The sequence below is a fragment of the Pelobates fuscus genome, chromosome 1 (assembly GCF_036172605.1).
Source record: "Pelobates fuscus isolate aPelFus1 chromosome 1, aPelFus1.pri, whole genome shotgun sequence".
Lineage (NCBI taxonomy): Eukaryota > Metazoa > Chordata > Amphibia > Anura > Pelobatidae > Pelobates > Pelobates fuscus.
In genome coordinates this window covers 253,873,852-253,900,591 of record NC_086317.1, presented here as the reverse complement: position 1 = coordinate 253,900,591, position 26,740 = coordinate 253,873,852, and the positions used below count along the sequence as shown (strand labels likewise).

General features: G+C 40.5%; 1 protein-coding gene across 1 annotated transcript in view; it reads right to left on the bottom strand.

The window, feature by feature from the left end:
* STPG1 (sperm tail PG-rich repeat containing 1) overlaps nt 1–26,740 on the bottom strand; it is a 144,756-nt gene that overhangs the window by 36,287 nt on the left and 81,729 nt on the right. The window contains exon 8 of the mRNA XM_063444564.1: nt 13,780–13,970. Coding sequence (XP_063300634.1) covers nt 13,780–13,970 — 191 coding nt within the window. The remainder of the gene's footprint in view (nt 1–13,779; nt 13,971–26,740) is intronic.

Here is a 26,740-nt window from a genome sequence, read left to right as displayed (position 1 = left end):
AAGAATGCACAAGCAATTTACACCCTAAATGGTAGTTAACTAGGGATAACCACACACGAGAAGGATTTGGGAATTGTTATAGACAACAAATTAGGCAGCAATATGCAATGTCAATCTGCAGTTGCTAAGGTTTTTTCATGTATAAATAGGGGCATAAATTCTCGGGATGAAAATATAATTTTGCCTCTTTATAAATCACTCGTAAGACCACACCTTGAATATGCTGTGCAATTTTGGGCACCTATTCTAAAGAAAGATATCATGGCACTAGAAAAAGTGCAGAGACGAGCTACAAAATTGATAAAAGGAATGGAGCATTTTAGTTATGAAGAAAGGTTAAAAAATGTAAATCTGTTTAGTTTGGAAAAACAGCACCTGAGAGGGGATATGATACCATTATACAAATATATTTGGGGCCAGTATAAACCTTTATCTAGAAATCTATTCATAAACAGGGCTATACATAGGACATGAGGTCACACATTTAGGCTGGAAGAAAGGAGATTTCATCTAAGGTAAAGAAAAGTTTTGTTTTACAGTAAGAGCAATAAGGATATGGAATTCTCTGCCTGAAGAGGTAGTTTTGTCAGAAATCTATACAGATGTTTAAACTGCAATTGGATAAATATTTGCAAAAACATAACATACAGGGATATAATTTCTAATTAGTGGGGTAATAGCTGATTGATCCAAGGAGACATCTGACTGCTATTTTGGGGTCAAGAAGGAATTTTTGTCCTAGTTTGTTGCAAAATCGGAAGCGCTTCAGACTAGCTTTTTTGCCTTCTTTTGGATCAACAGCAAAATCATATGTGAGGAAGGCTGAACTTGATGGACACAAGTCTTTTTTCAGCTATGTAACTATGTAACTATATATGTCTGTACGTATGTGTGTCTGTGTCTGTCTGTGTGTGTCTATGTATGTATCTGTGTGTCTGTATGTCTGTGTGTGTCTATGTATGTGTCTGTATTTATATGTGTGTGTGTGTATGTATCTGTGTGTATGTGTGTGTGTGTCTCTGTGTGTGCCTATGTCTGTGTATGTGTCTGTGTGTATCTCTGTGTGTCTGTATGGGGTGGTGGTGGGGGGTATGGGGGCCCCCCCATGGATCAGTTTTGCACTGTGGCCCCATGGATTGTGTATACACCACTGACTGTATATTGAAACTCTAAAACACATCAGCTCACTTTAGATTATTTCAAAGAATATTTATTATATAAATGAAAAGGCAAGACACATGATGTACATAACACAATTATCCTTGCTATCAGTAAAGTGCCTGTTTCATTTAATTGAACAAATTACATAGCAGATCACAAACTCAAAGGCTCCACAGATATGTATCAGACATCGTATAATATCTCAGTTAATGCAAAGTTGGACTAAGTGGGTAATATGGGCTTAACCCAATATAGGCAATATTGAAATTAGAAAAAAAACACAATTTGAGAAATGGTCCCAGGTAAAAAGGCCGGGGATACCAGCTCTCAAATGATTACCCACATAAGAAATTGGAAAATCAACATGATTGGTATAAAAGCACGATTTCTAAGACTTTATTAACACTAATCAAATATAAACAAACAGAAAGTGAAAAACTTAAATGTGAAAATGTGATGATAAAAAGGGAAAACTAAGTAGCCTCCCAGGCTCATCCCATATATAAATCCCCTCAAATACATGCAACTATGTATGCAACTATGAGAACATAGTTGCATATATTTGAGGGGATTTATATATGGGATGAGCCTGGGAGGCTACTTAGTTTTCCATTTTTATCATCAAATTTTCACATTCATGCTTTACTCACTTTAAAGGGATACTGTAGTGTCAGAAATACAAAGCTGTAAAGAAAATAGACGGTAAGTGGGGTAAAGTGCGAAAAGCAGTGCAGGCAGGCCACTCTATAAAGGGATCACTCCCAAATCCCAGAGAAACAGTAGATACAAAAGGTATATAAATATACAGGTGAGTGCGCCACTATCACAAATATGTGGATAATAATTACCACTCGGTTGGCACAGATGACATGTAAAAAGAAGCATAAAATACATAGTGAAGTATTTTTTTTTTTGTGCAATTAAATAACGACAGACAAGCTCGTGGTGCCCCAATAGCAGTCCTCGAGCATATTTTCAAGTGTAACAATAGGAGCAATGGGTTAATCAGCACAATTTTTTTTTTCCATATAATAACTGTAGCATAATCGTCATGTTGCGCATTTGGTTTGGATAATCTTTAAGTGCTTCTCGTTAACTTCGCAGCAGATTATATCACATTTAAACAAATAGAGATCGTGTTTGCTGTATGCTTTGCTGTATAGCCACTATGCTTGCTAAGACATAACTAAGTTACATACTATATCATGCTAATTTGTATTTAGTAGGCTCCAAGCATTAAGTTAGGAAGTGACATCTAGAATATAGTTCTGGCAGGTTAGAACAATGGGAGAAGCAGGCTAATTTAGAACTGGTGAAACAAAAAATGAGCGTTACACGTTATACAGTATAAGATGCTGTGCAAAGTCATGTTAGGGGTGCGTATCAGGCAAAACCCGATCCACGGTATCTGTATGAGAGAGTCCCAGCGTGCGAGTGTGTGGGGTCTATAAGCCAAACTTCTGACCTGCCTGCCGCTCGCTATGTGGGGCTGGTGCCTCGATGGTGTGGTCGTTTCAGCCGATGCCCCGCTTGAGCAGGGATGTTGTAGCTGGAGAGGGTGACTGACTGGGAGCCGCTTTGGTCGTCAGCGTGTGAGGCAGGTCAGTCTCTTGGGTAGGAGGTCTCAGGGGCGCTGTGGGCATGCGGCAGGTGGTGAGACTGCAAAGGGGTAGCCCCTGATGGGGGGTCGGACGACTCACCGCTAGTCTTGGTCTGCGATATCGAGGTTTCCGTCGGGTCGACCGCTTCCTTCCTCCCGCCATTTTAGCTTTGCCGTTGCCCCGCACGGGAGCAGCGGGTCTCTGCCCGGCCTCTTCTTGAATTGCTGCTGGTGGGGTCTCCACTTCTGTGCCTCCTCTTTGGTATATTTAAGCCCAAAAGGTGGAGAACAGGCGATCCAGCCTTTCTTCCAGGGGGGGGCAATGGGGCGCATTTCAGAGGGTTACTCATGGTGACCACCATAATTGTTGGTGCTGTTTCGGCTTTGTGGGGCAGTCACCGCTGTGGTTTTGCCAATGTGTCTCAGGCTTTAGTTGCCAGGATAACCCTCACCGGTAGGGGGGGGAGGGAGTATACCCGGGAGACCTCCAGGTGAGTGGCTGCTGTCGGCGTAGGGATCGGCCGCCTCCCTCGCTTTGTCAGAGTAGGCCTCTGGTAGGCCTCAGGTCTATCCCCGGTTAGGAGCCTCAGATCTCAGTCAGGTTGCTTGGCGCTTGGCTCTGCAGTTGTAAGGCTTCCTTCTCCAGGTCGCCTAACAGTCGATTAGCTGGGTTTTTACCACAATTTTGACTGATTCAGAGCGTTTTTGCATGGACCATAGTGAAGTATTTAATGGTTAAAAAACAGATATTAACAGTCAAATCAAACTCACAAGAGAAGTGGCACAAACAGAAACATTTCTAATTTGTGCAAAAGAGCTTTAAAGCCTCAAAGGGGGTCTTTCTCCCCAGTCTCTGGAAAGAGCCGTTGGTACCTCTACAAATCAGTCCAGTAGTGGATGGTGAGGTAGATCTTAGCCAGGCTTCCCAATACCAGCTTCCTTCCTTGGGGTAAATAGCTGTTCGCTCGACGCGTTTCATCCGTTTGGACTTTTTCAAGAGCTTGGTGTCCTCTTCTGATCCGGCGTGTATTAATACGTTGCATGGCTAATTACGGTATCAGCGTGCGCATGTGCAGACTGCGGGAGACAGACAACGTCAGAATGTTCTCGTCTAACCCACCGCGCATGCGTTTGCTGTTCAGCCTGTTTGACTGTTATTAATATCTGTTTTTTAACCATTGAATACTTCACTGTATTTTTATGCTTCTTTTTACATGCCATCTCTGCCGACCGAGTGGTAATTATTATTCACATATTTGTGATAGTGGTGCCCTCACCTGTATATTTATATACCTTTTATATATACAAAGCTGTATTCCTGGCACTGCCGATCCCTCTGCCTCCCCCTCCTTTGCGCCCCTCCCCGGTAAATAAAGGGTTAAAAACTGATCCCAGCATCGAAGCTCCGCCCCATCACGAGCGGGGTCTAATGCATATGCGCAGCAAATGCCGCGCGTATTAGACCGTAGGAAAGCATTAAATCAAATCCTATGCAGAGCGTGAGAACGTCCATCGTCAGATAACGGACCAAAAGTCGGTTACGATTCCAAAAGCACCATTAGTGGCTGTCTGGTAGACAGCCACTGAGGGCAGACTTAGTGCTGCAATGTTCTCTGGAACTGCAATGTTTAACATTGCAGCACTAGGTGCAAAAGGGACACAGCACCCAGACCGCTTCAATAGGCTGAAGTGGTCTGTGTGCCTACAGTGTCCCTTTAAGTTTTTCACTTTATGTTTGTTTATATTTGATCATGTTAATAGAGTTTAAGAATTCGTGTTTTTATACCAATCATGTTGATTTTCCAATTTCTTATGTGGGTAATCTTTTGAGAGCTGGTATCCCTGGCCTTTTTACCTGGGACCATTTCTCAAATTGTTGTTTTTTTCTAATTTCAACTTTTGCCCTCGTGTGAGCATATCTGGTTTTGTTATTGTGTTATAAGGGAAAATACTGGTTCTAGTACTGTTATACTATGAAAAGTAGCTGTATTGTCTTGATTTGGAAAGACACTTTACCCCCTATGTAGGTGAGTACCACCCCTAGAACAAAAGCTGATTAAAGTGTGCCTGTCAAGAGTAAATTACGTTATGCTCTAATAAAAGAACATACAAAATCCTATTTACATTGAGCAAGCAAATGTATAGATGTTGCATATATGGTCCCTGTTCTCAAGTGTCAATCTATTCTGAGTCAGCTTTCTGTCACAGCAGTGACTACAGTGTGTGTACTGTAATAGCTGTGATAATCATCTGGTGAATTGGTCTTGGGTTTAGCAGAGAAATTATGGGATGGACTAACAGATGTCACCCATTCTGATGCTGATATGCTGACAATGAAGACAGGTTAGCAGAGCTTTTGGGAAACATGTGCTCTGCTTGAAGAAGTGTTTTTCAAGCAGAGTTAATAGCATTGTATTTTTTTATTGATATATATTGTGGTTAAGAGACAATTATCTACTGCTCCCATCCCTTTATTGAGAGCAGAGCTTTAAGCGGTCTAAACTGTTTTCATGTCATTTAGCTCACATAGGTGTATATCCTATCCATCAAAGGTACAACAACAGGATCATTCATTCTTTCAGTGCATGTACACTTATGCACACTGGTACACCAGCCTGAACAGGAATTATTGCTTCTATGGAAAATGTTCATCAGAGCTCAAAACTCTGAGACAGTGAAGACAAGCGTGACCTGCATTACTGATCAAAGTGATAAAAAACATGGAAGCATGACTTCTCTTTAAGAATGCCTTACATTATTAGATTCCTATATGTGTTTAGTAATGGAAAGTGTAGGTTGAATTTGTAAATCCACAAGATTCACATTAAATGTGTTTTGGATGTTTGCAACTGGATTTGCCAAAGGTTTCTTACTGCTGAAAAATTCTGTTAAGAAAGATTGTATTTCATATGATACAGATCATGCTTATTTTAATGTGTACTATATTGGGTTTGTTTTCTTTTCGTTTTTGTATACTACATACTAACCAATAACCCTTTAAGAAATGTGCACTATATTATATTATTATTATTATTTATATAGCTCCAACAGATTCCGTAGCGCTTTACAATGTCACTATATGTCTGTTCAACCATAATTTACCTTTTATTATATTAAGTGCACCCATACTTATTATATATAATTTTATTCTGGAAAAAAGGACATTCATTTCACATCAAATATTCATATATGAAACATAATTTACTATGAATAAATTAAAACAAATAAAAAAAAGTGTAAGAATTGTTATTATTTTCCAAGTTCTGCATGACATTTTAACGGTGAATGTCAGAATACTGTTAGCTTTTAGTGCAATAAAACATATGTGTGTATGCTATAATGTCCCATGGGTACAAGACCGCCGTGTAATGGTTTCATGGTGTTTTGGATAGCTACAGGGTCAAATAAAGAGCTTGCTCTTTTCATTTTTTTGCCATAGTTTGCTGGGTCTATGTTGCCTTTGAGACAGTATGGCAGCCCAGAAATGAAAACTGTCCCCATCATGGCATATCATTTGCAAAACTAGACAACCCAAGGTATACAAAATGGGGTATGTTCAGTCTTTTCTAAGTAGCCAGTTAATCACAAACCCTTGCCACATTTAGTGTTCATATTAGTCTTTTTGTATTTTATACATACAATTGCCCTTTCACTGATGATGTAATTGTCCTTATACATTTACTCCACTAAAACATTCATATTTGTTTACAGTGATGTCTCACAAGTACAACAGTACCCCCATGTACAGGTTTTATGGAGTTTTGAAAAGTTACAGGGTCAAATATAGGACTTGCCCATTTCAGTTCAGTTTTGTGTTTCCTTTGAAACCATATGTCAACTCAGGAATGAGAATAAACGCCTTTGTTGAATACCATTTGAAAAGTAGGAAAGCCAGGGTATTCAAAATGGGGTATATAGAGTCTTTTTAGTAGTCACTTAGTTACAAACCCTGGTCAAAGTTAGTGTTCATATATTTTATTTTTTTTCAATTTTCTCATAAAGACTGCATTTTTACTGATGATATCATTGTCATCATACATTTAAATTTTTTTGAACACTCATTTTTGTGTTCAGCAAAATCTCACAAGTACAACAGTGCCCAACATGTACAGGGTTTTATGGGGTTTTGGAAAGTTACAGGGTCAAACATAGGGCTTACAAATTAAATTCTCTGGACTTTCTGTCTGGGTTGTCAGGCAGGTCCCTGAAATTATAATTAACAAAAGCACATAATTATGTAGAATAATACAAAAATATGAACATAAAATGTGTGTGTATATATATATATATATACACACCCTGTTCCAAATTATTATGCAAACTATATTTTTCTAATTTACCTAAATAATTGATGTAAATAAACATAGAAACATAGAAACATAGAATGTGACGGCAGATAAGAACCATTCGGCCCATCTAGTCTGCCCAGTTTTCTAAATACTTTCATTAGTCCCTGGCATTATCTTATAGTTAGGATAGCCTTATGCCTATCCCACGCATGCTTAAACGCCTTTACTGTTTTAACCTCTACCACTTCAGCTGGAAGGCTATTCCATGCATCCACTACCCTCTCAGTAAAGTAATACTTCCTGATATTATTTTTAAAACTTTGTCCCTTAAATTTTAGACTATGTCCTCTTGTTGTGGTAGTTTTTCTTCTTTTAAATATAGTCTCCTCCTTTACTGTGTTGATTCCCTTTATGTATTTAAATGTTTCTATCATATCCCCCCTGTCTCGTCTTTCCTCCATGCTATACATGTTAAGATCCTTTAACCTTTCCTGGTAAGTTTTATCCTGCAATCCATGAACCAGTTTAGTAGCCCTTCTTTGAACTCTCTCTAAGGTATCAATATCCTTCTGAAGATATGGTCTCCAGTACTGTGTACAGTACTCCAAGTGAGGTCTCACCAGTGTTCTGTACAATGGCATGAGCACTTCCCTCTTTCTACTGCTAATACCTCTCCCTATACAACCAAGCATTCTGCTAGCATTTCCTGCTGCTCTATTACATTGTCTGCCTACCTTTGAGTCATCAGAAATAATCACCCCTAAATCCCTTTCCTCCAATGTTGAGGTTAGGACTCTATCAAATATTCTGTACTCTGCCCTTGGGTTTTTACGTCCAAGATGCATTATCTTGCACTTATCCACATTAAATGTCAGTTGCCACAACTCTGACCATTTTTCTAGTTTACCTAAATCATTTGCCATTTGGCCTATCCCTCCTGGAACATCAACCCTGTTACATATCTTAGTATCATCCGCAAAAAGACACACCTTACCATCAAGACCTTCTGCAATATCACTAATAAAAATATTAAAGAGAATGGGTCCAAGTACAGATCCCTGAGGTACCCCACTGGTGACAAGCCCAAGCTTCGAATATACTCCATTGACTACAACCCTCTGTTGCCTGTCACTCAGCCACTGCCTTACCCATTCAACAATATTGGAATCCAAACTCAAAGATTGCAGTTTATTGATAAGCCTTCTATGTGCAACAGTGTCAAAAGCCTTACTGAAATCTAGGTAAGCAATGTCTACTGCACCACCCTGATCTATAATTTTAGTTACCCAATCAAAAAAATCAATAAGATTAGTTTGGCATGATCTCCCTGAAGTAAACCCATGTTGTCTCTGATCTTGAAATCCATGTGTTTTTAGATGTTCAACAATCCTATCCTTTAACATGGTTTCCATCACTTTCCCCACTACTGAAGTAAGGCTTACTGGCCTATAGTTGCCCGACTCCTCCCTATTACCTTTCTTGTGAATGGGCACAACATTCGCTAACTTCCAATCTTCTGGGACTACTCCTGTTAACAATGATTGGTTAAATAAATCTGTTAATGGTTTTGCTAGTACACCACTAAGCTCTTTTAATAGCTTTTGGTGTGTTCCATCAGGTCCCATTGACTTATTTGTCTTTACTTTTGACAGTTGAAATAGAACCTCTTCCTCTGTAAACTCACGTGTAATAAATGACTCATTTATCCTTTTTTTTTTTAACGGAGGTCCCTTTTCTTTCATTTTCAGCTGTAAATACCGAACAAAAATATTCATTGAGGCAGTCAGCTAGACCTTTATCCTCATCTACATACATTCCTTCTTTTGTTTTTAATCTAACTAATCCTTGTTTTATTTTTCTTTTCTCATTTATGTATCTAAAAAAAGTTTTGTCCCCCTTTTTTACTGACTGTGCTATTTTCTCTTCTGTGTGTGATTTGGAAGCTCTTATAACTTGCTTAGCCTCTTTCTGCCTAATCTTATAGGTCATTCTGTCTTCCTCACTCTGGTTTTTTTTTACTTTAATTACTAAATGCTAACTTTGTTTTTTTTACTATTTTGGCCACATCTGCGGAGTACCACAGTGGTTTCTTGAATTTTTTGCTTTTACTGACAAGCCTAATGCAATTTTCTGTTGCCTTCAGTAGTGCAGCTTTTAAATAATCCCATTTCTTTTGGACTCCATTTAAGTTGCTCCAGTCTGATAATGACTCCTTTACACATATTCTAATTTTAGAAAAGTCTGTTTTTCTAAAGTCTAAAACTTTTGTTTTTGTGTGGTGTGACTCAGTCACTGTTCTTATATTAAACCACACTGACTGATGATCACTGGATCCTAAACTTTCACCTACAGTAATATCTGATACCAAATCTCCATTTGTTAACACTAAATCTAGTATATGGCCTCTTTACGAGTTGGCTCCTCAACGACTTGTTTTAGAGACAATCCCAGTAGGGAGTTTAGAATATGTGTGCTTCTGGCACAAGTAGCTATTTTTGTTTTCCAATTCACATCAGGAAGATTAAAGTCACCCATGATGATAACTTACCCCTTCATTGTCATTTTAGCTATTTCTTCAACTAGTAGATTATCTAACTCTTCAATTTGTCCTGGGGGCCTATAAATCACACCTACACGAATTACTGTGTGATTACCAAATTCTAACGTAACCCAAATGGACTCTATGTTCGTCTCACTAACCTTTATTAGGTTAGTCATCATAATTCTCATGTTATCAACTATTAAGAGTACAATTCAAATTTTATTGAACAAACCTCCTAATGATAACAGTATTTTTTTAACATAAAAAAACTTACAATGCACTGTTCCAAATTATTACGCACAGTAAGTTTCAAAACACTTTATAGGTTGTAAAGAACTGAAAATTGTCATTTGTTGTGTTTGCAGCATATTTTTTAAAATCAAAAGCTATTTCAATCAAACTTATAACAACATTTTAACTTTTTAAACATTTTAACAGGTCACATTAAATTTTAACATAGGACCCCTTATTTGATAGCCGCTTCACAAGTCTTGCATCCATTGAACCTGTGAGTTTTTGGACAGTTTCTGCTTGAAGTTGTTTTCAAGATGTCAGAATAGCCTCCCAGAGCTGCTGTTTGGATGTAAACTGCTTCCTACCCTCATAGATCTTTTGCTTGAGGATGCTCCAAAGGTTCTCAATAGGATTCAGGTCGGGGGGGTGGAGGCCACACCATGACTTTCTCTCCTTTTATCCCCATAGCAGCCATTGATGCAGAGGTATTCTTTGCAGAATGAGATGGTGCATTGTCATGCATGAAGATGATTTTATTACAGAAAGCATAGTTCTTCCTTCTGTACCAGGGAATAAAGTGGTCAGTCAGAAACTCCACATACTTTGCAGAGGTCATCTTTACACCTTCAGGGACCCTAAAGGAGTCGACCAGCTCTCTTCCCATGATTCCGGCCCAAAACATGACTCCACCACTGCCTTGCTGACGTCGCAGCCTTGATGGAACAGGGTGGCAGTCCACCAACCATCCACTACTCCATCCATCTGGACCATCCAGGGTTGCACGGCACTCATCAGTGAACAGGACTGTTTGAAAATTAGTCTTCATGTATTTTTCTGCCAAATGCAGCCGTTTCTGCTTGTGAGCATTGGTTAGTGGTGGCTGAATAGAAGGTTTATGCACAGTTGCAAGACTCTGGAGGACTCTACACCTTAATGTCCGTGGGACTCCAGAGGCACCAGCAGCTTCAAATATCTGTTTACTGCTATGTAATGGTATTTTAGCAGCTGCTCTCTTGATCCGATGCATGGATCTGGCAGAAATCTTCCTCAATGTGCCTTTATCTGCACAAACCCATCTGTGCTCTGAATCAGCCACAAATCTCTTAATAGTGCGATGATCACGCTTAAGTTCTCGTGAAATATCTAATGTTATCATACCTCGTCCAAGGCATTGAACTATTTCACTCTTTTCGGCATCAGAGAGATCATTTTTCTTCCTCATATATATATGTATATATATATATATATATATATTATATATATATATAAATACATATATATATATATATATATATATATATTTAATTGATTTTCTCAACCCTCCTGGGTGGTATGTTTATTCCTCATTCTTGTGTCCTCTATCAGAGGCCTGGGAGTTTGAGGGTTCTGCGCAGTATCTTAGCTGTTCCTAGAACTGCACTCTTCTGTACAGCGATCTCAGATGTCCCACCTGGAATCTGTTGACGCCACTCCCACAAATTGGGAGTCACAGCCCCGAGTGCTCTTATCACAACTGGGACTACTAATGCCTTCACTTTCCACATCTTTTCTAGTTCCTCTTTTAGTCCATGGTATTTGTCCACCTTCTCATGCTCCTTCTTCCTGATGTAATAGTCACTGGGTATTGCGACATCCACCACGACTTCAGTCTTTTGTTCCTTGTCTAGCACCATGATGTCTGGTTGGTTGGCCAGCACTTGCTTGTCTGTCTGGATCTTAGGCCTGTCATTCTCAACTACATTTTGTGGTATCTCCCATTTGGACTTAGGCAGGTCCAATCCATATTCTGTGCAGATGTTTTTCGGTACACAATCCCAGCAACTTGATTGTGTCTCTCCATGTATGCTGTACCTGCTAACATCTTGCATCTGGCTACTAGGTGCTGACTATCTCAGAGGCCTCTTTGCACAGTCTGCACCTTTGGTCTTGGTGTGGTACACTCCAGCTTCTATTGATCTGGTGCTGAGTGCCTGCTACTATGCTGCTAGGATTAGTGCCTCAGTGCTGTCTTTCAGTCCTGCCTTTTCCAACCACTGGTAGGATTTCGGCATGTGAGAAACATCCACTATCTGCTGCTGGTACACCCATGGAGAGGTTTGTCTTGCCAAGAAATATATATATATACATATATATATATATATATATATAAAACCAAATAGCGTAGAGATAGCACTCCCAGGACTCCAAAAGTATTAACAATAAAATGTAACTTTTATTTTCAAAATTAAAAGATCAACGTTTCAGTTTGTCACCCAAACTTTCATCAGGATAAAATAACATCTTAAAAGACAATCAAATATACCCACCACCAATATACACTTACCCAATAAGTGAAGAGATACTGTCTGAGACAGACTTGGTCGGAGCCAGAATGCATGATTGATTGACCCCAATTGCGTCATCACGCCACTTCCGGCGTCATGACGTCATCGGAGGTCGTCGCTATGGCTACTGATCTAAACTTACTGAAAAAAAATTCTAAAAGTATAACTAAATACTAAAAATATATTAAAACTTAGGCTCACAATACACATTTTTGTTCTAGCAATAACTAAGTGTAAACAGAGAGAGGCATAGCCCAAACTCTTGCAAAATACTCATGCAGACCTAAACAGAAGACAAGAGAATAATTTCAGCCTGCATTAGGGTGTGCACATACAGCTGGCACATGCCTATGTTGGACCCCAGCTGCCAAATTGTTATGCATTTAGATTTTGAGATTAAACCAGTCTACTAGACAATCTGCTAGATACGTATACTAGGAGAACTGAAATGAAAAGAATTCCAATTGTTTCTAAGTTTACTCCTGCCAGTACACGGGTTAAGAGAATAATTCTCAAACACTGGTAGTTTTTTTTCTGGAGTGATGAACTTGCCACCTGAATTCAGAGTCCTCCTACTTCTTGCCCAGAAACAGAGGAGTCTTCGTTTTGGTAAAGTCTGATATTAGTACACAATTCCAGATTCCTCCCTACCCCTAAGATGGGTACTTTTCCCGGCTTTAGCTGTGCACAGTGTAATACACACTGTAATCAGTGTGATTAGGGGCGAAGCTAAAATAAACCACACCAAACGCAACCAAACATAACGCAACTATAATATAATGTATATTATAGGGGAAGCAGCTGTAAAACCCATAGGTGAAATAAGCAGAAACAAAGCAAACATAAAGATTATGTGAGTAGAGGCAGGGTGATACGAGTATAGGTAGAGGGATCGTCCATGTGTACATTTAAGTAAAGAAGATTTTTTCAGGTAATTCATAATACTGAATCCTTGTTAAATGTGTCGGTGTAATTGTATATCAGACATATGATCACTTACACAAGGCTAGCACAGGCCCTGAGTATAAAGGATACAAAGCTGTATTCCTTCCTCTAAAGCATTCCTCTGCCTCAACTCCATGTGCATGCAGGAGGACGTCCTGCGTCGACTCACAGAGTCATACTCCGTGAAACGGATACAACCACAAGGGGCAGGTGTAACCCAGCAATATGAACATTGACATCTCTCTGAAACTGCAATGGTTTAGATTGCAGGGTTAAGGGGAGAGGGATGGTGCACCCAGACAATATCAACGAGATTAAGTGGTCTGGGTGCCTATAGTGTGTCCCTTTAATAATTACTGACTCAGTAAATCGCTCGCATTTATCTTTAATTATAACTGGTCAATTTATATACTGCCACGCCAGATTCATCTTTTTGCGAACTTTCATTAGAAAAATGATACTCAATACTAGATCATAATACAAATCAATATACAGAATTTTCTGCTGTTCAGTCTTGATAGTCATAACGATGATACTATTTACTACAAATGACAGCAAAACATGCATTAATCTGAATAATTTTATTTGTAATAACCTATGAAATATATTAAATTGGAGTTGTGTATAAAGGTTTTTCATATTATGATTGTAAGGAATACATTTTGTCCAAACTTTAACACCTACCTGGACCAGGAAAACTCTCTCCTGAAATATCCCCAGTCCATCGACTTGTGTTAGATACAAATACTGAACTGGAGATGTAATGCTTGGAAGGACCTTCATAGTCCACAATCTCATACTGCCCAGGACCAGGAACAGGAGGTGATTTGAGAGCTGGTATAGCTGGGGCAGAGATACATAAGTAATGTTTCCTCCTGTAGTAAAAAAGAGAGAATTACAGAATAGGACAGAAATTTACGATACATTTAAAAATCATCATTGCATATCATCCTTCTGATCTATGCATTTGTTGTTTACAACATCGAGCACCTCCACAAATTTGACTAAATGGCTAACTTGTGTTTTATTTAAAAGTTTATTTAGTGATCACATTAGGATTTCAGTCACGATAATTGTAAACAGCACATGTGCTTTTCATGTGACCCTCTCCACATGCTATCAGATATCATTGAAAAAACAAAACAATTTATGTGCTATACATTAACCCCTTAGTGACCAGGCCGTTTTTAAAAATTCTTGCTGTTGTGACCAAGGCTCTTTTTACATTTCTGTGGTGTTTGTGTTTAGCTGTAATATACCTCTTACTCATTTACTGTATCCACACATATTATATACTGTATTTCTTGCCATTAAATGGTCATTCTAAATATACCATTATTTTAATCGTATCATATAATTTACTATAAATTTTTTTTATAAAATATGATGAAAAAATAGAAAAAAAAACACTTTTTCAAACTTTGGCCCCCAAAATCTGTTACCCATCTACAACTGCCAAAAAACACCCATGCTAAATAGTTTCTAAATTTTGTCATGAGTTTAAAAATGCCCAATGTTAGCATGTTCTTAGCTTTTCTTGGAAAGTTATAGGGCTATAAGCACAAGTAGCACTTTGCTATTTCCAAACAATTTTTTTCAAAATTAACGCAAGTTACATTGTAACACTGATTTCTGTCAAGAATCCCAGAATAACCCTTCACAAGTATATATTTATTTTAAAAGAAGACAACCTAAGGTATTAAACCTGGGGTATTTTGAATCTTTTCATGCAGCCATTTTACCACCAATATATGCCAAATAAAAAAATAATAATAATAATAATAATTGGTGATTTTTTTTGAGACCCATAGCAATTTAAGAATATCTGTACTGAGAACTTTAAGGGTTACTGCCAAAGAACACCACAATATGTGTTCAGCAACATCTCCTGAGTACAGGGATACCACAAATGTATAGGTGTGTCGGGTTCTCTGGGGATTAAACAACCTTATTTGGAGGGTGCGCATTCTAGTTTTCCAACTTGGAATTTTCACACTTGGTCATCATGCATCCATGTCCCATTTGGGACATTTTTGAAGCCGGACAATATAATTTACCCCCATCAAACCATATATTTTTGAAAAGAAGACACCTTAGGGTATTTCAAATGGTGGTATTTTAACACTTTCCATGCACTAATTGTACCACCAGTCTCTGTCAAACTTTTGCATAGTTGTTTTTTTTGTGTTATTTTTCTCTCACATTGTACTTTAGGCATGGATTTTTAGTTCCGTTTATGTGTTACTGACAAAGAAACCCCCAATATGTGTTCAGCAACATCTCCTGAGTACAACAGTGCCCCCAATGTACAGGTTTTATGGGCTTTTGCAAACTTACAGGGGTCAAATGTAGGGCTTTTTCATGTTTGCACATTGAAATTTGCCAGATTGGTTTGCTGGGCCTATGTTGTCTTTGAGACCATATAGCAGCCGAGGAATTAAAATTAACCCCATCATGGCATACCATTTGTAAAAGTAGACAACCCAGGGTATTCAAAATTGAGTATGTCCAGTCTTTTGTAGTAGCCACTTAGTCACAAACACTGGCCAAAGTTAGCATTCGTCTATGTTCAGGGAAATTCCCCCAACATAGATTTGAGGGATTCCCTACTCTGGTGCGTTCATCTATGTTTGGGGAAGTTTTCCCGAACATATACAAACGCACCAGAGCAGGGAATTCCCATGACAGCTTGCACTAACGGCAGGTCGTAAGTGCGAGCCGTGGTAAAACAGGTAGGTCGCTAAATGAGGGCCACCTGTATATGTATCATATATTTTTTTTTATTTTTTTTTTTAGCAGCCTGGGGGTTTGCCTGACAGCTCAGACAGTCCCCCTGCTGGCAGCTCCTAGAGTCCTATTGCGGACATGTGATCATGGTGATCACATGGCCATGGAGTTCCGGGGTGGCCGGAGCTGCTGTAGGGGGACTGCTGGGGTCTCTGGCAGTCCTCCCCAACCGTGATCCACGCAGATCGTCGGTCCAGGGCTCCTATCGCGGACGTCCTTAACGACGTTTTTTTGTTGGACGTACCTAGTTTGTCCTCGGTCGTTAAGGGGAAATTATACATTGATATATATATATAATTTAATTCTAAGTGTATTTTGATTTAAATATATATATATATATATATATATATGACATATAGTGAAAATAAAATGACATATTTATATACATAATTTTTTTAAAATTATTTTTACAGTTTTATTTATTTTTAATTATTATTTGTCATAATATATATACATAATATATAAAAAGCTATATATTATATATATACACACGTGTGTAATTTTACTGTGTATTTTTATATTAATATAACGTCATACATACGTGTGTATGTGTATATATATATATATATATATATATATATATATATATATACACACATTTTTTTTTTTTTTTAAATGTAACTTTATTTGTACTTTTCCACCAGCAGGGGGACTGCCTGCCAGTTCAGGCAGTTCCCCTGCGGGCAGTACTGTGGACACCTATGGAGGCCATGTGACCGCTCTTTTAGAGCGGTCACATGGCCCCTGGGGGTCCTAAATTGTAGAGGGGGGACACTCTGGGCTCAGTCCAGAGAGTCCCCTTAAAGAAGAAGACCGATCGCCGGCGGGGGAACGCGGCGATCGGAACGTACATGGGGAAGGGGTAGGGAGGGTAGGGGTTAATTCGTTTTTTTTTTGGTTTTTTTTTACATTTACTTATTTTCTACACTGCCGGGCGCCACGTGCGGCAAACCCAGAATTGATCGCTCCATGGGGGCGATCACTAGGGTCCCCGACAATGTAGGGGGGTATTCATACACATCATGTAATACCATAAGAGCGGACGCTCAAAATAGCCGCGGACGTACCAGGTACGTCCGAGGTCCTTAAGGGCCGTTTTTTGTCGGACGTACCTGGTACGTCTGCGGTCGCGAAGGGGTTAAGAGAAGACTGCATATCATGAAGAGCGCATGCAGAACTAGAGCAAATATTTTAGGAGTAATGTATTTTAGGAGTAATGGGTGAGAGTGTAGAATATTAACCTAAAGAATGGAACAAAAAACTACATAGAGTATAAAACATAACTTTTATTAGAAAATATAAATAAAACACTCACAAATCTGTGCCAGCGCCCTACACAACAAATAGAAAAATATATATACAATGTGTGTTTAAAACAATTGGAAAGATGAAAAGCCTAAATATTGGGGATCATTCACTGAAGAGTGTCCTGAGACACTAGTAAGACACTGGATAGATCCTAGTGAAAAGGGACAAATAATGCCCTCTAGTGGTTAGGCTAACAAAGTGCAACTCTTATCCACTAGGCAGAGTAAGAAAAAAAGGGGGGGGGGGGCATTAACTAAACAATATATTTCTACTCAAAGCAATGGTCAGTTTTTAACACAGGTATTGAAAAAGAAAAGAGAAATGAAAATAACCCTTTGGCAGGGATAAATTCAGTGTGTCCAGATTATATCTCAAAAAGGGGATAACCCTAGTATTTGTATAAAGAAAGAAAGGGGTGTAAACCACGGACAGGACGTCCAGGAAACACCGGTGAGATATAAATCTCTGTTGTCTGTTAAAAGTAAGTAATCTTTAATTGGTATACATAACCATGAACAAAAACAAAAATTAGAAAATAATTAAATGAAATACACCCACTTAAAAAAGGGGGGAGGGAGGAGACCAACGAAGCTCAGGGAGCTCAGGAAGGAGCTAAAGCAAGGGGTATAAGGAGGGTATATATCCTATAACCAGGTGAATATATATACTCTCAAGCCTAGCATAGGTGAAGGTAAAGAGGCGGCTAGAAGAAAGACATGCGTACCCAAATAAATGGCTGCAATAGAGTATACTAGTAGCTCAGACTGACTACTAAATGCAAATGGATCCCCAGTGAAAAATGGCCAAATCGTAATAAGGAGACACTAAAGCCCCTAGAAGTGGCTACACTAGGGGATATTGCTGGATCAGTGATACATAGTAACTCATGTGGCTAATGTGTACGCACGAAACATATGAGACTGTTCTCCCTGCCTCTCAACAGAGCCGCTATCTTGAGAGCACGTAAGTATGGGCTATATTCACGGCTAGTAGAGATACACTGAGCCCCTAGAAATAATTGCAGTGGAGTATATAAATAACTCATACAGACTAGTATGTACAGGTAGATAGCCAGTGACCCGTAGCCAAATACTAAATAGAAAGACACTTATAGTAGTGGTTGCACTGGAGGGTTCTACTTGAATCCGTAATTCATAACATACTAGCTTATATATCTAGAAGGCTCATGCTCTAAAAGTAGCCAGCTGGTATAGAAAAAAACCCTAAAGCCCCAATGAGTGGCTAAAAATCGCTGCACTGCAGGTTGCTAGTAAAGTCAGTGTAGCAACATGCCTAATACTGACTATCTATAACTAATAGTCAGCAGTGAGACAAAGCCAATCAAAAGAGTAAGCTACAAGGACCGCGCAAGGGTGGGGGCCAGGAGGGAGGACAGTAGGTTCCCCACCCCTTATTATTTTTATGGCCCCCACCCACCGCGCAGGGGTGGGGGCGGGGGGAGGACAGTAGGTCCTCCCCCCATTGTGATTTATGGCCCCCACCCACCGCGCAGGGGTGGGGGCCAGGGGAGGACAGTAGGTCCCCCCCTCATTATTTTTATGGCCCCCACCCACCACGCAGGGGTGGGGGCAGGGGGGAGGACAGTAGGTCCTCCCCCCATTGTGATTTATGGCCCCCACCCACCGCGCAGGGGTGGGGGCCGGGGGGAGGACAGTAGGTCCCCCCCTCATTATTTTTATGGCCCCCACCGACCACGCAGGGGTGGGGGCGGGGGGAGGACAGTAGGTCCCCCCCCAGTGTGTATCAGGGTCCCTGAGGACAGGTGTCAATCCATATCTGCCAAGTGACCCTAGGTAGGGGGAACAGTCCTTATTCTGCTCTGTGTCAGTGTGTATCAGGGATCCTTAGGATAGGTGTCAATCCATATCTGCCAAGTGACCCTATGTAGGGGGAACATTCCCTATTCTGCTCTGTGTCAGTGTGTATCAGGGTCTCTGAAGACAGGTGTCAATCCATATGTCAAGGTGTCATATGTCAGGTGTCATCCATATCCATTGTGATTTAGGAATGTTAGGTGATTTATGCCCTTTATTGATTAAAATCAGACTCTGCATCAACTGTGTAATTTTCCATGGGAGTTTTGCCATGGATCCCCCTCCGGCATGCCACAGTCCAGGTGTTAGTCCCCTTAAAACAACTTTTCCATCACTATTGTGGCCAGAAAGAGTCCCTGTGGGTTTTAAAATTCGCCTGCCCATTGAAGTCTATGGCGGTTCGCCCAGTTCGCCGGTTCGCGAACATTTGCGGAAGTTCGCGTTCGCGAACTGAAAATGTTATGTTCGCGACATCACTAATCAGAATCTCAAAGACATTCTTGGTAAGTCAAAGCTCACTCTTAGTACAGTGGTTGTAACTATCGATAAAAGCTCACTCTTGGTACAGTGGTTGTAACTATCGATAAAAGCTCACTCTTGGTACAGTGGTTGTAACTATCGATAAAAGCTCACTCTTAGTACAGTGGTTGTAACTATCGATAAAAGCTCACTCTTAGTACAGTGGTTGTAACTATCGATAAAAGCTCACTCTTGGTACAGTGGTTGTAACTATTGATAAAAGCTCGCTCCTAATACAGTGGTTGAAGTATGGGCCTGTCAGTACCCCTTAATACCACATGCAGTTTACAGTCACATACAAACCAGATTAGTGACAATGACATGCCCTACACACCAACACAGTCATACTCAGGCACATAGATAGCTTGCAAAACTCAACATGTTAGGTACATACATAACTAGACACCACCCACATACTATCCAAAACATAGCCTAAAACATTAGTGGGACTTCTTACTAGGACATCTTTACTGAATAGTTAACCCTAAACAAGAAATATTTTCTTTTAATCCTTGTGATGTGAAATTAATTTATTGTGTGCATAAAGATGTTGAGCACTCTTGGTTTATATATAATGAAATATATTTATATTGCTTATCTCTTACTCAAATGCCCAATGTAATATTGACTGTTTGTTTTTTAATCCATGTCCTTCCTTATTCATTCAAATTAACTCAACTCAACAATTAACTTCAGGGAAATGGTTATTTGCATAATTGCAATACCTGCAAGCAATGTGGGTTGTAGCAAATAAATAATTGAAGATCATTATTCACTTATCCTTGAATGCCTTTAGAAAAAAGATGTGGTGAGTGAATAATGAATAAATCATTCACTTAACATCATATTTTGATTAATACAGATTATATTACTTTAAATTGCAATTGCAAAAACACTATCACGGCTATTGTTTGCTCCCAGAAAAAGTTCTACTCACATCTCATTCAGTGTGGCACTGTAAATAATGCTGAAATGAAAATTTTATAAGAAAACTTTTTGTAGAAACATAGAGTACTGTTATTTCATCACTTTTAAAGGAATACTTCAAACACTACCTCTCTGTAGTGGCTATGGCGCCAGGAATGCCCTGCTGTGACCCCACTGGAATTTTATGGATAGCAAAAATAAAGGGGAGGGATCAGCACTCATCACCTGTAGACCACTGTGCACTGTAGGGATCGAAACGTTGCTATATCTGTCCTGTTTTTCCAATCAATCTGCTGATGTATGAAGACCTTGAGTGCCTGGACTACTTTTCTGTTACCCCAATGGAAATGTCAAACTCCCAACCTCCTTTAAGTCTCCAGGAGAGCCAGAAGCTCCAACCAGGAGCTTCCGTTAGCTACCCGGAAATATACCTTGCAGTGCAAAGCCAACTCATTGGCTGTGAAAAGCTGCACCATTTCCAGCTAAGAGAAGGCAACCGGTAGATCCCAAATAAGAAGCCAAACCATTAGTTCATTATTTTACTACTTAAAGTGGGGGTGAGACCCAGCATGACAGGGCAAAGTATGTAAATTTGTTAATTCGAGCAGTGCCATACACATTACGCACAGAGAGAATTCTGTGTGTATGCACCAGGAATCCTTGACAACTCCTAAAATTCAATAGAGCAACATGTCTTCTAAAGATCTCAGTTGATATTAATCAAAGTTACTAAAGGTTTGCTCATAATCAGGGCTGCTATCAGGAATTTTGGGACCCCTGACACAGGTCAAGGTCTAGACCCCTGGAGCTCGCCCCCGAGTCCACCGGCAAGTCCACCCACAGGGTCTAACCTAAGTCAGCCCACAAGGATGAAGTGTGGGTCGCAAGTTTGACATACTTGGTGTACAGTGAGTGCAGAGTGTGTATCGTGAATGTAGTGTGTGTGCGTACTGAGTGTGTATGTAGAATGTGTGTAGTGGATGCGGTATGTGTGTCATGGATGCAGATTGTACTTTTTGTGTAATGTATCTAATGTTTGTATGTATTAGATGAAGAGTGAGTGTTTGTGTAGCGGAGGTATGTGTGTATACTGAATGCAGAGTGTGTGTTTGTATAGTGGATGTAGTGAGTCTATAGTGAATACAGAGTGTGTGTTTGTGTAGTGGATATATTGTGTTTATAGTGAACGTAGTGAGTGTACAGCAAGCATGTCAAACTCAAAGGCTAACATGGGCCAAATAAACAAGGTTTAAGTTTATGTTGGCTGCAAAAAAATGTTAAAAGCGAATTTATCTTAAGGAGACCTGCATTTGCATACAATGTTTCAGTCTAACTACCTTGACATATTAAGGAAAGTTTGATAATGGGATTGAAATGGTGAATGTATGCTGTTGCACAGCTGTAAAAAAAACCAAATGACGTTATCTTGTTGTGTTAAAGTGTGTTCTTCACTTTTGCAGAGATCATCAAACTTGATGATCTTAGCCAATCAAAGCTTTCCCACAGGAAATCATTAGGAGGCTATTGTGCATGTAAGACAAAAAACCTGCGTGGCCAATCAGTTCAGTGTCTCCATGCAGACCCAATCCAATCTAATAAACTGCCCCTTAATCTAATACACTGCCCTTACTCCCTCCACTCTAAGTGAATACACTGCCCACCCTTTCCCCAAATTAATTCACTGCCCCCCCACCACTCTTATACACTGCCCCAACTATCACAACTCTAACACACTGCCCCCCCCCCCATCACCACTCTAATACACTGCCCACTCTCTCCCCCAATTTAAGAAACTGGCCCCCTCCCTCCCTCAAACAATACACTGCCCCCATCCCTCTCCAATTAAATACACTAGCACCCTCCCTCCCCCAGATTAATACAGTGCCCTCTCCCTCCCTCAAATTAATACACTGCCCACTCCCTCCCCCAATTAATACACTACCCATTCCCCAAATTAATACAGTGGTCCCACTCCACCCCCCCCCCCCCAATCTAAAACACTGGCCCCCTACATCCCCCAAATTAATACACTGCCCCCCTCCCCAATTGAATACACTACACAGGAAAATCCCCCAAGCCCCTCTTCTCCTAACTTAAGATGAGCCGCCAGTCCTCTAGTTCCAGCTCTTCTCTACTCAAGCAGACAGTCAATGTGCCCTCTTGTGGCCGTAACAAGGATCAGACAAGGATCAGACAAGGCTGGTCGAAGCCAGAGCACAAAGCGGCCACAGGGCAGACAGGCCGTAAATATATTCACTGTGGGTTGCAAATTTGACATACTTGGTGTACAGTGTGTGTATCATGAATGTAGTCTGTGTGTGTACTGAGTGTGCTGTGTGTATAGTGGATGTAGAATGTGTGTAGTGGATGATGTATGTGTGTCATGGATGCAGTGTGTATAGTGGATGCAGATTGTACGTTTTGTGTAATGTATCTAATCTTAGTATGTATTAGATGAAGATTGTGTGTTTGTGTAGTGTAGGTAGGTGTGTATAGTGAATGCAGAGTGTGGCAGGACCGCTGCCTGTTTGTGAATTGCTATGTGCTATTCCCCGTGTTTTCTCCTGTATTGTGTCATATTCCTGTGTTTTATCTGCTCCCCGTTCGGGAGAGCCAATACAAACAAGCTCTGTTCGCCTCCCGAACAGAGACCACCACGAAACCTCATTTAGAATGTTGTCTTAGAACGTTCACATCTCATAACGAGTTGTCAAAACCACAAACTGTAAGGGGAGCCTCGGCGCATGCCGACCCTGGTTGGTGGCCCATTCGTTAGACGAATGCCCTCTAGGGGTAGCATTCATGGGTTGCTTCCCACCTTATTCGGTTACTGAACGAGGACCTCCCCAATGCCCCTTGGAGTGTTCACACCAATCAATTATAATTGCAACATAACTTGCAACATAAGTGTGAAACCGCAAGGGAAATAATTAATGAGTGCTTCCCTGGGTGGCCGCCATTCGTATAGATGAGCGTCGGCAAGGGGGAGCATTCGTGTCCCGAAAGGAGACACTTCCCTTACCTGGTTTCCCCCAGGGACCCCACAAGCGGAGGCGGTTACTGTTCGGGGGTCCTTGAGATTGGTGGGGACACTCTCTTAGGGATAATGGTGGTGTGGCTGGCTTTCTGTAGCTGGGAGTCACAGACAAACTTTCCCGCACTTGGACTCCCAGGTCCAGAGGCTTATGGGATAAAGATCCCCTGGTCACTGGAGGTGGGAAACCATGAGGATAGGTGGCAGGAACTGAGGACAAAGGGACTGGAGTTCCTGTCTCACACACACAGGGCCCTGGGAGGGGCCCTGGGAGGGGGCACTGAGTGGCCGGAACAGGGGACAAAGGGATTGGAGTTCCGGGTCCGTAATGCGACCCCCGGAAGGAAGAGGACCCTGGGAGGGGACATTGTCGTTGTATGTGATCCACCCCTTGCATGGGGAAAGTATAAAGCAGAGTGTGGCCAATAAAGTTGTGTTGTACCCCCAGGACTGTGTGTCCTCCGATTACTGGGTGGGAAATGGATCTCTCTGTGTTATAGCGGATTCCCTTCCAGGGACAAGATGTGTCTGAGCAAGGACAACCAGTCAGGTTGTCGACAGGCCCGCTACACAGAGTGTGTTTGTATAGTGCATGTAGTGAGTGTATTGTGAATGCAGAGTGTGTGTTTGTGTAGTGGATGTAGTGTGTGTGTGAATAGTGAATGTAGTGAGTGTATAGTGACTGCAGACTGTGTATCATGACTGTAGTGTGTGTGTAGTGAGTGCAGAGTGTGAACAGTGAATGTAGGAAGTGTATAGTGACTGCAGAGTGTGTATTGTGATAGTAGTGTGTGTGTAGTGAGTGCAGAGTGTGTATAATGAATGTAGTGAGTGTATAAGGAATGTAGTAAGTGTATAGTGAATGCAGAGTGTGTATAGTGAATGTAGTAAGCTTGGAGTGCAGAGTGTGTATAGGGAATGTTATGAGTATATAGTGATAATTAATGTAGTGTGTGTAGTGAATGTAGTGAGTGTATAGTGAAGGCAGTGTGTTTGTAGTGCATGCAGTGTGTGAAGTGAGTGTAGAGAGTATATAGTGAATGTAATAAGCTTGTAGTGAGTGCATAGTGTGTATAGTGAATTGAGTGTATTTGTATTGAATGCAGAGTGTGTATAGTGAATGTAGTGTGTTTGTAGTGAGTGCAGAGTGTGTATAGTGAATGTAGTGTGTTTGTAGTGAGTGCAGATTGTTTATAGTGAATGGAGTGTGTTTGTAGTGAATGCAGAGTTTGTATAGTAAATGTAGTGTGTTTGTAGTAATGCATAATGTGGATAGTGAATGTAGCGTGTTTGTAGTGAGAGCAGAGTGTGTATAGTGAATGTAGTGTGTTTGTAGTAATGCATAATGTGGATAGTGAATGTAGCGTGTTTGTAGTGAGAGCAGAGTGTGTATAGTGAATGTAGTTGTTTGTAGTGAGTGCAAAGTGTGTGTCGTGAATGTAGTGTGTGTAGTGATTGCAGAGTGTGCTTGTTGTAAGGATGTAATGTGTGTGTGTGTGTTTGTGTGTAAAATAGCGGTTAAAAGCATGTTTGTTTATTTATTTGTGTATAATTTATTCCCCCTTACCTGCTTCTTACCTGGCCAGGGAGGGGGGGAGATCACATTCCCTGGTGGACTGGTGGCATGATGGAGGGAGCCAGCTGCTGTACACTGCAGAGCGGGGCCCGCAGCACACTCTGTCCTTTCCAGTTTCTCTCTCTATAACTCTCGCAAGACCGGCCTGCGTGCTGTGCGGAGCATTGCCATAGTAACCCGTGGCACTGCTATGGACCCCAGGACCACCGGGCCCATGACAACCTTCATGGTTGGCATGCTATGATGATGGCCCTGCTCATAATACATACATCCCAAGTGTTCCTATTTAGGAGGGACAGTACCTATTTTAATCCATAAATCCCTCTGTCTCTCTTTTCTATTTTAATGTGCCTCTTGTCTAGAAGCTCTATATTGTTGGTGTGTCGCATTGTATAACAGAGCTTCACAGCAATAATACTCACAGTAATGTGTCTTTAAACTACAATAAATGTGTTTAGAAATCAGTGTAAATAAGAAACATTGTTCTTTTTTAGAATAACACTTCCTCACAGTAGCCTTTACTGTTGCCCTACATCCGCACTCACACCCCATAAAATGAAAATGTCCCTCTTTGTTTATTTGAAATGTTGGACGTTATGATAATATCCATTCCCAAAAACATGCAGTGGTTTTGTCACTTGCCATGGCTACTTTTCCTACTTGCAAACTTTCATTGTTTTAACAAGAAATCTTTCAACCAAGTATTTTCACTGAACTTGCTACCCCTTTCTTGACTTTCTGATCCCTTGCTGTGGTCTTATTACAGAGGTGGGTGTTACACTTCTGAAGAAACAACCTCTAGTCCACTCTCACTTCTGGCAAACCCACAAGCGGGAAAAACTTCCTCCATGATGCTGTGATGCTGACACGCTGTCTTTGGTGCCAGCATCTGAACATAGTGATAGATGTGGTGTGGTTGCTATGCATGGAGCCTTTGGGTAGTCTCCTCTGCTCTCCTTTATCAAGCAATTATTCGGCATAGAGTCTCTGCAGAAGAATTGATTGACAGTTGGGAGAAAAAAATATTTGTAAATATGTTTTTCTTCCAATCTAAACACGTGCTAGCAAAACTGTTAGCACAATGCATAGTTAAAATTGTAAGCTCTTAAAAAAAAAAAAAATCAAAAGTAATTTTGGGCATGACAGGCTTGTAAGCCTTTTAATTGTTTTTAAAGAGTTTTGCATAATAAAGTGTGTAATACTATTTATATTTCTAATTTTTATGTTTTATGTGCTGTTGGCAATTCTGAATATCCTCTTGCATTTTGTTTTTTGCTCTTGTTGTTGTTGTTGTTTGAAGGGTATTCCAGACGTGGACCCCTTGCTCACTGTGCCTAGAGGGGTATCAGCTATATCTCCCTGACAAGGTATAAAAAGGATGAAACGGTCATCTGGGGTTGCTATATCTCTCGTGCAGAGTGAGCCGGCCTGCATTTTGGGTGTGGAATTCCTTTTTGGGCGGCATAGTCTGTTATGCATACCGCTTAGGTTCTCTCTCTGTAATAGTATAAGATGAGCTAAAACCAGCTTGAGATCATGAGATCATGGCGGGGACCCACCAAAGAGCAAGCTATTTGAGCTGTTTTATGTTCTCAGTATTCTCTCAGTGTTCATCCTGTTTTTTGATCTATTGTTTATGTTGACACAACATCCTGGAGT